General features: G+C 65.7%; 2 protein-coding genes across 2 annotated transcripts in view; one reads left to right on the top strand and one right to left on the bottom strand.

Annotated features, from left to right (window-relative positions):
* EMIHUDRAFT_457886 (hypothetical protein) overlaps nucleotides 1-1,182 on the top strand; it is a gene marked incomplete at its 5' end in the record, with an annotated part of 3,946 nt that extends 2,764 nt beyond the window's left edge. Inside the window, 2 exons of the mRNA XM_005776168.1 lie at nucleotides 189-410; nucleotides 490-1,182. Coding sequence (XP_005776225.1) covers nucleotides 189-410; nucleotides 490-822 — 555 coding nt within the window. The 3' untranslated portion in view covers nucleotides 823-1,182. The remainder of the gene's footprint in view (nucleotides 1-188; nucleotides 411-489) is intronic.
* A 450-nt stretch (nucleotides 1,183-1,632) lies between these two features.
* On the bottom strand, nucleotides 1,633-3,621 carry EMIHUDRAFT_239117 (hypothetical protein; the record flags this gene model as incomplete). The annotated part of the gene is made up of 6 exons (XM_005776167.1): nucleotides 1,633-1,776; nucleotides 1,926-2,054; nucleotides 2,169-2,306; nucleotides 2,458-2,562; nucleotides 2,793-3,159; nucleotides 3,353-3,621. The coding sequence occupies 6 exons, from the start codon at nucleotides 3,619-3,621 to the stop codon at nucleotides 1,633-1,635; spliced, it is 1,152 nt and encodes a 383-aa protein (XP_005776224.1).
* Nucleotides 3,622-9,096: the final 5,475 nt, after the last annotated feature.

Raw genomic sequence — 9,096 nt, 5'->3', positions numbered from 1 at the left:
GCCCTCGAGCACCGTGCTCGCTTCTCCTCCCCTCCCCCGCCTGCCTCCTCCCTCCCTCCCCTCGCGGCGAGCCTTCGCGGCAGACGGCGCGCGCCGCGAGCGCACCCGAGATCGCCGCGAGATTAGGCGAGGTGACCCGAGATCGTCGCGAGATATTAGGCGGCTCCTAGCTGTTGTTTGTGCCCGAGGAGCCCGCGAGGGCGCCGTGCGCGCCGGATATCGAGCACATCCAGTCTCTCATCTCCCTCTTCTTCCTCGCCATCCCGGGCCTGCTCGCCCTCATCGCCGCCATCCCCGCCGGCAAGATGCCCATCACCGCGCGCGTGCATGCGGCCATCCTCGCCGCCATTGCGGCGCGCAACAGCGGCGGCGACGCGGGCGAGGGCGGCGACGCGGGTGGAGAGAGGGAGGTGTTCGACACCGTGTACGGCGAGCCGCTGGCCGTACTTCCTAGACCGTTCCTGGACCGTTCCTGGAACCTTCCTGCAGGTGATCGACCCCGTGTACGGCGAGCCGGTGCAGCGGCCGCCAAACACGGCGGCCTCGCTGCTGCACGAGCACTTCTCGCCGTCCGAGTGGCAGTCTTTCCCCACCCTCGGCTCGCTGCGCGCGTTCCTCGTCTCTCGGCTGCTGCTCTGGGTCGCGCTGGCGGCGGCGCTGGTGGCGGGGATGGCGTACTCGGGCGTCGAGGCGGCCGTCACCTTCGGCTGCCTCCTCCTCTCCGCCCTCTTCATCCTCATCCCGTGGGACGGCGTCCGCCTCTACGCGCTGTCCGGTCCGGCCGCGTCCAGCCTGGTCCCCGCCCGCACCGCACCGCCCTGAGGCGGGCGCGGCCCAGGGCAGGGGTACGGCCGGCAGAGAGGATTTCGGCTTGCACGGAGCGCAGCTGCTTGTCGGGCTCGCGCCTCGAGTGAGCCGTGCCGATTGCAGGCCCGCCAGCGCAGCAGGCGAGAGACCTGCGCTAGGACTTGCGGCAGACCTCGTGAAGCTTGGGTGGCACGCAGTACATGGGGAAACAGAGGAATGCCAGTCCCAGAGGAGTTATAGTATCCGTGACATGCCATCGACTGTTCGTTTGTTGTTTCCTAGACGTGTTCCTCTATTCGTGGAGCGGGCCGGCGCCGGCCGGCCGCCGGGGCGATTCAGATGTTCCCAACAAAAGTCAAAACTCGCATATCTCCCTGGCGCGGGGGGATCTCGGTTAGTAGAGAGAGTAGAGAGAGGTGTGTCCGTTTTTATTTATTTATTTAATGCCGCAGGTTCGACCGAGGTTGCAGCTTACAGGCTTGCAATAAAAAGCGCCCGAGGACTCAGCGCATTCGAGCGCAAGCCGTGCATGCAGCGCGAGGGACCATGTGGAAGACGGCTAGTGCGCTAGTCCCCCATCGGGAGGACGACCCCGGCTAGTCGCCGACCACACCCACAAAGAACCCTGCACAAAGATCGCACGAGGGCGGGGACCTGTTCCTTTTTACCCATCTCACAGTAGAGACGAGAGGTGTCCGTTTTTATTTATTTAGCGCGAGAACCAATACTTGCGCGAGAGGAAACCACAAGCACACAAAACGCCACCTCAGAATGCATCTGCGCCACCCGGACACGCTGCACTGTGCTCACTTGCTCAGCCGAGGCTCATCTTTGGCCCTCCTTGGCCCTGCTCTTCTTCCGCTTGGACCTGGGCGGCGGGTCGAGCGCGGGGGCCGAGGACGCGGCACTGCGAGCCACGGCCGAGGACGCGTTGAGGGCGGAGGGCGGCACGTCCGCGTCGTGCTCCACCTGCGGTGACACCAGGGCGAGCTCGAGGGTGGGGGCGATGTTGGCCAATCTCGGGTCATCTCGGGGGGACATTGAGGTCCTCTCCGATCCTCTGCGGGGAGACTGTCTGTCTTAGTCGCCTGCCGCCGCCGAGGGACGCGCAGCAGCACGTGGATGCCGTTGCGGTCCCAATCGGCGACGTAGACGTGGCGGCCCGTCACGTGGATGCCCGACAGCCGCCCCATCTGCCCGAAGCGCAGCTTGAGCACGTGCAGCAGCTCTCCCTTTTGGCTGAAGACCTGTGCACGGGGGTGGAGCGCGCCTCCGTGTGTCGAACCACCCGCGTGCAAGCGCAGTGGCGTGTGTGGCCCGTCGGCCATACTGCGAGGCGAGCGCATTGCCGGCTGGCGAACCTGGACGCGCCGGCCGGTGTACTCGGAGACATACACGTGATTACCGAGCGTCGCGATTCCGATGGGATAATCAAACTGGCCGGCCGCGCCGCCAGAGCTGCCAATGCTGCGCACAAGCTTGCCGGCCGGGGTGAACACCTAAGCAGGTGTCCCGACGCTATGAGCCGCGGACTCTGTAGGAGGGAGTGGCCCGGTGCGAGGGGGAGGCGAAGAGTGCAGAGGGTTGCTGCGGGCGGCTGCGGATAAGAGGAGGGCGGCGTCAAGGCGGCGCGGCAGGAAACGCCTGCACGCGGTCGTTGCCGCTGTCGGCGACGAACAAGAGGGGCGCGCCCTTTCCGGTGGACTGCGCTGCGAGGCCCTCCGGAAACGACAGCTGTCCCTCTGCCGTGCCCCGCTCGCCAAAGCTAAACTCGTGCTCGAGTGCCGTGCTGTCGACGTGTCACAGACGCGTCATGAACGTGCCGTCTGCGTGTCATGGCTCTGGGTGCGCTGCGCGAGTGCTGAGGGTGAGAGAGATGCGCAAAGGTCGGGCCCCTCTCGAGCCGTCCGGCGCGGGCCACAGAGGCGCTGTGGCGGGCGGTGCGGGCAAAAGGTGTCTCGGAGCGTCCCGCGCCTGTAGGCGACGATGCGGTGGTTCCGCGTATCCGCGACGTAGAGGCGGCCCTCGGCGAGAGCGATGGCGCTAGGGAAGTTGAACTGTCCGGCCTCGGCGCCGTACGAGCCGGCGGTGCGCAGCACCTTGAACTCGGGCCACGAGCGATGCTGTATGCGGTGGTTGTGCGAGTCTGACAGGTAGAGGGCGTCTCCACTCGCGCTGACAGCGAGGCCGGTTGGCCGCTGAAGGCCGTTGGAGGGGGCGACGCCGAAGGCACCCATCGTCTGGTAGTAGCGGTTCCGCTTGTCGAGGTGCGAGGCCAGCTGCAGCCGGTGGTTGTCGCAATCTGCCACGAGCAGCTTGTGCCCCTCGGAGAGTGAGATCATTGCCGCCGGCCTGTGAGGCGGTTGGGTGGAGGTGGGTGCTGTGCAGCCTCGAAGCGCCACACTCTCACGCGGCGCGCAGAGACGGAGCCATGCAGCGACAGCACACAGCGCTTTGCCCAGAGAACCAAATGAATGCGGGCGCAGCTACACCATCTGCCGCATCGCATTGGCCCGCCGCCCTCTCTTTCACTGCTGCCAGTGACCGTCCGTGCACGACATATCCCGAGCTGTTTGTCCGTGAGTGCGCGCATGCGTATGGCGGACAGCCTTGCCAGCACACGTGTGCGAGTCTGACTGCCGACTCTGCATCTAGCGACGCCGGCCGGTTCAGCTGCCCAGGCTGTGTTCGCCCTTGGATGGTGTGGTTCTTCCACTCGACGCCGATGGGCCGTTGCGGGTAGTAGGCCCAACCGTCCTTGCGCGCAGCCGTCGCCAGCGAGGCGCACGCAAAGAGCGCGAGCCGAGGGGCCATGTGTTGCCAAGGCGCCCGCCGTCAGGTGTGGCAAGCCAAGGGTTCCAACTTTTGCGGGTATGGCGCCCGGGCGCCAGTCGATTGCGCGAAATCCCACACTGGTGGATTTTGGGGCCCTGTGGAGCCTCTACCCTCGTGCATCTCTGCCCTCCGAGCCCGCTCCGACCCCTCCGAGCTCTCCACCTCTCCCTAGCCCTCACGAGCCCTACTACACTACAGCGGCACCCCTACCCCTCCCGCCGTTTTAGGGCCTACCCACCCGCACTCGGCCACAACAGTGAACACCGAAATGCCTTATAGACAGTGACCACGGCCTCGCCGACCACTAGAAGACAGGTACGCCTGAGGAACACGCGCTCCTAGCTCGTCCCCATGCTTCACCGCGTCACCTTAGCCCTCGCCTTGGCGGCGGCTGCGCGCCTCTCCTTAGTGGCGGCGATGGCCGCCTCCGCCGCTGCAAGTGCGGCCTCCTCCTCCGCCTCCGCCTCCGCCACGGCCGCCTCCGCCGCCGCGACTTCCTCCTCCTCTGCGGCTTCTGCCGCTGCTTCCGCCGCCGCCTCTGCTGCCGCCTCTGCTGCCGCCTCTGCTGCCGCCCTCGCCGCAATCTCCGCCGTGATGCCATCCCGTATCCTCGCCTCATGATGCTCCGCGAGAAGCCGGAGCAACCTCTCCGGGTCCAGATTCGCTGGCACGGGCTCAGCTGATGCGGCTGCCTCCTCCGCCGGCGCCTCTTGCGCCGGCCCCGCCGCGCTGTCCCCTCCGCCCTTGCCCTTCTTCTTCTTCTTCTTCTTGCCCTTCTTGCCCGTTCCGCTCCCCTCCGCCTCGACCTCGGCCAGCAGCGCGGTTGCGTGCCGCGCCGCCTCCGCCGCCAGATGCTCCTCTATTGCGTCGGCGCACTCGGTGTTGCCCTCGCGCTTGGCCAACTCTAGCGCTGTCATGCCATCCGCATTGCGCGCCGCCGCGTCTGCGCCCGCGCGAAGCAGCTTACGCTCGACGGCGGGGCTGTTTTCGACGGCAGCATACATCAGCGCGCTCCAACCCTTGCGGCTCTGATGGCTGATGTCCGCGCCGTGCCGAAGCAGCAACTCAATCAGCCGCTCGAAGCCACCGCCGGCACTGTTGGCGGTGGCGGCTATCAGCGCGGTCCAGCCATGGCTGTCCTGATGGTTGACATCCGCGCCACGCTGCAGCAGCAAGTCAACCATCCGCCTCTGGCCGTGCCAGGCAGCGTGCATCAGCAGCGTGACGTTTTCAGTCTCGTCTACTTCGAAAGGCCAATCGACCCGCCCGCCGCAGTCGAGCCACGCCAGCATTGCCACCCTATCGCCCGAAGCCGACGCCTCCACAGCCTCGGTGGGCATGATGGAATCGATCTGCGCCTGCACCACCGACTTGAGCCGCGCCCGCAACCTGTCGGCCTCCCCGGAAGACGCTGCGGCAGCCGCCACTGCCGCTGCCCCGCCGCCGACCCCTGGCTCCGCCGCCTCGACTGCGCTGACTCGCGCGCCGGGCGACTTGGGGCAGCCACCGGACGCGCCGAGCCCCATCGCCGCCGTCTCCGGCCCCATCGTGACCTCGGCCCACCGCTCGTGGCCGCCCATCGCCTCCACCTTGGAGGCATGCGTCTCCAAGGCGCGGAACGGCGTCACCGCTCCAAATCCCGCCTCGCACAGCGCGACCCGGATGCTCTGCTCGAAGCCGCCAAGCCCCTGGCCCAGGCAGAGGCGCGACGGCTCGATGGACGACTCGCGGCGGAGCTTGCGCAAGAACTGGACGAGCTCTGCGGGGAACCTGCGTCATGATTGCAGGAACCAACGTCAGGATACGGTACGGTGAGCGTATTCAGTGAATACAGTATCTAGGTCGGGATACCTCTCGGCCGACGCCCTCGACGCGCGGCCGTGCGGCGGCGACTCCACGATCTCGCCATTCTCCTCGTCGAGCTGCACCATGTGCAGGCACTCGTGCCGCCGCTCTGGCGAACCGCCCTCCATGATGCTCGCGCCCCAGCTTCGGTAGCCGAGGCTGACGGTGAGCCACTGGCCGCCCCGGCAGGGGACGAGCGAGGCGAACACAGTCACGGGCGACGAGGGCTTGAGCGCCGCGATCTTGGCGCACTCGTGCGCGCAGTACGCCGGGCCCAGGATCTGCTCGTATGCGAGGGCGTCGACCCACCCAAGGCCTGCAGGACGAAGGCAGAGGAGGGTGGGGCGGCGGCGTGGGGGGCGGCGGGGAGGTGTGTGGGGCGAGGGAGTGGCGTGGGAGGGGGTGGCGAGAGTGGCGGAGGCGAGGATGAGTCTGCGGCATCTAGCAGCCCTGCAGAGGCAGCTGGTGCCGGACCATATCGTGCGTCCCCGAAGCAAGCGCTCTTGCTTCAGCATCATCTCGAGCCCGGCGGCCACGCCCTGCCTTCCGAGCGCCTTGAGGGCAGCGGCCTGGCGGTGGTACGCCTTCAGGTACGACGGGCAGAAGACCGCGGCGTCGATCGCCTCCTCGAGGGCGGCCTAGAGGCAGGAGAGACGGATGCGAGAGAAGCCCGGCCAGCCAATCGCCGCCCAGCTGCGGCGGCGGAAACACACCTCCGGCTCGCCAGCTTTGAGCAGGGCTGCGGCGGCGTTCGCAAGGCAGGTAGCTCGCGGGAGGTTGGGCTCGGTGCCCTCGGGCGGCACGCCCCTTGCAGCGGCCTTGGCCTGACCGTCCGCGTCGAAGGGCACGCTGACGCGCGGGCCGTCGGGGAGAAATCGGAGGATGACATCGCGGAGGTCGCCCTCTGCGCTGGCAAGGCGCGCCGCGACAGTGTGCTCCGCGGCGCCGCCGAGCGCCTTGAAGAACGCCATCGCCGTGATGTTCGCATCCGTGAGGCTCGCCGCCCTCTCGTACCACACCACCGCCACCCTCGGCTCCCCAGCCTTGAGCGCTGCGTTGCCCAGGTCCTTGAGCGCCTCCCAGCGCGGGTTCACGAGCACCGCGAGCTGGTTTGCGAGCGAGTACTTGCCATTCTCGTCGTACCTGGCCATCGCGTCGTTGAGCGACGGCGCTCGCGTTCGCCAGGGGTGCGGCCACGTGTATTGCTTCTCCGCAGAAGTGGCAACGGCGACCGGCGGCCAGAGTTGCGCGTGCGCCGCGGACTCCGTGAGCTTGCCGCACGCGATCAGGTCCGTGAGCTCGTCAACGAAGCCGCTTAAGCCTGCCGTCTCGGCGTGCGCGGCGAGCTCGTCAAACCGGTGGCAGGCATCCGCGTCAAACGGGTGAGGCCTCTTGTCCGGCGGCTTCGCGTCGCGAGCCGCCTTGCGGAATCCGTCTCGCGATTCGGCCACGCCCGCGAGAATGCTCTCGCCCATAGAGGCGCCAAAGCCCCGCGCCATCGCCGACATCATGTCGCTCATCATGGGGGCGGGAAGGTTATTCCCGCTCTCTTCTTGTGCAAAAGAATTTTCCAACGATTGGATCTTGCAGTGCGCGCCACTCACTCCGTTCCCCTGTGTGTGGTGTGAGTGTGTGTGTGTGCCCTCTGTCCCTGATCGTCCTTCCAAATTCCTGCTCGTGCAGGTGGGGACCCTGTCCTCGTCCCATCCTTCCCTCGTTTGCGTTCTCTGTTTTCTTTCTTTCTTTCCCTGGAGTGGAGCGTTGAAGAAGTGAATGATGGCTACATTCCTCTCTGTGGCTCAAACAGCTGCGCTACCGCTTCACCATGATGCTTGAACAGCTTGGATTGTTTTCAAACGATTTCTAGGGCTCGGGGGGTAGCGGGTAGGCTCTAGGGTAGGCTGAAGTTTCACCTGCGCCTGGCTGCTGAGGTCACCAAAGGTGCAGTCAAACGTGAGGGTCATCAAGCCCGTCAGGCCAGGTGGGGTCCGCAGCCACCTGAAGCCAAACACTCGCGTCACGTCAGGGTGGCTGTTTTCGCCCCACTCAGGACTGGCGCCAATCCACCTGAGGGGTGGCCCGTCTACCGTCTACCGGTAGACCGGGTAGACGGGAGACCATTTGGTAGACGAGTCTACCGGTAGACCGTAATGAACCTACGACCCCAGTCTACCGGTAGACTTGGTAGACCGCGGTAGACTCGTCAACCCCTTTTTCAGCCGCCGAACGGAATACGGTAGACCGCCGCCGCCGGACGGTAGACCGCCTCGGCCAGTTGAATATGCAGCCTCCAGATCTCCACTCTGGCGCCACTTTGGCAGACGAGCGCCGGCAGATGCCCTCGCGGCCTGCCGGCGAACGTCCGTCCGGCGAGAACGAGGGAAGGATGGGACGCTGCATCAGACTTTGGACCTGAGTACCGTTCTTTGTTTTGGGGCTCTCTATGACAGGTTGAGCAGCTCAACTTAGGTTGATGTGTTGGGTGCGCTCTCGGTTGATGTAGCTTAGGTGCCCTAGCTACACTGGAACGGGGGAAAGGTCGCGGAAGCTCTCGCGTGTGGGCTGCTTAGCACACAAACTCACCCCCAAGATTGCACTCTGGGCATGCACGTGCCTGAGCAAGATCAATCCCACTGAAGGCGCAGCAGTATTGGCAGTTCCGGCTCGGGTCGTCAAAGCCAGACTGACTGCAGCAGGCACAGCCCCGGGCGGTCGGCAGCGTCAAGTTTGCCAGGCCTCTTCCGAGCGGTGGGCAACTCGCTGCGCCTTCCAGCGGAGGGGTGACGGCAGGCGCCACTACTTGTCCTCTAATCGTAGCCGCAGCATATGCTACAGCGGCAGTGATAAATGAGCAGAAGAAGTGCCACGGGAGCTGCAACAAGACGGGCAGCTCCACCTCGTCTGGGCGGAGATCGGGACCATGCACATGCGCGCCGAAAAGCATGTATGTGTCTCGGCGAATGCGCTTTGACTTTTCAGCGTATTTGGCTAATCAAGAAATTTCCGCCGCAGAGCTCCGAGTACTAGTCCAAGCAAGGCAGGGAGGTCCCGACCTCCCTTGGGCCCGCCTTCCTAGATACCACACACACCTACTCGAGTGCCTACCTGCATCTCTCTCCCCTTCATCTCCCATTAGCTAAAAGTCGGCTCAGATTAGTACCCCGGGGAACTGAGGGGAACCTTGACTTGCGGCAGCCGGGTCGACGGCCAGAGAGAGTGCAGAGAGAGAGATCGAGCGCGCATGAGCTGCAGGCAGGCGCGCAGGCCGGCCGCGTTGCCTGGGAGGCCGCAGCCGGAGAGACATCAGGAGCGGCGCCGCGAGCGCAACTCAAAGCTAGCCCACTTCTTGCACGCCTCCCTTAGTACCGGTGCCTAGGTAGGGGAGAAGGGGGCCCTGCCTGTGCTTGCTCGCAACATGCGTGTCGCGCACTCATTCATGACCGGTCTCAATGCCCCACCCCCCTGCGCGCGGGCCTTCTAGGCCCGCGGGTAGTCTCCCCCCATTCCCAGGGCCTCCAGGGCTCGCACCTCAACCTCTCACAGACCAGCGCACAGCGCCATCTTACGTATTTTCTTCTCAATAACAAGGCTGTGAACAGGGCCAGGGCC

This window comes from Emiliania huxleyi, assembly GCF_000372725.1.
Source record: "Emiliania huxleyi CCMP1516 unplaced genomic scaffold EMIHUscaffold_282, whole genome shotgun sequence".
Taxonomy (NCBI): Eukaryota; Haptophyta; order Isochrysidales; family Noelaerhabdaceae; genus Emiliania; species Emiliania huxleyi.
The sequence above is the reverse complement of the archived record's forward strand: the minus strand, read 5'-3'. Positions and strand labels throughout refer to the sequence as shown.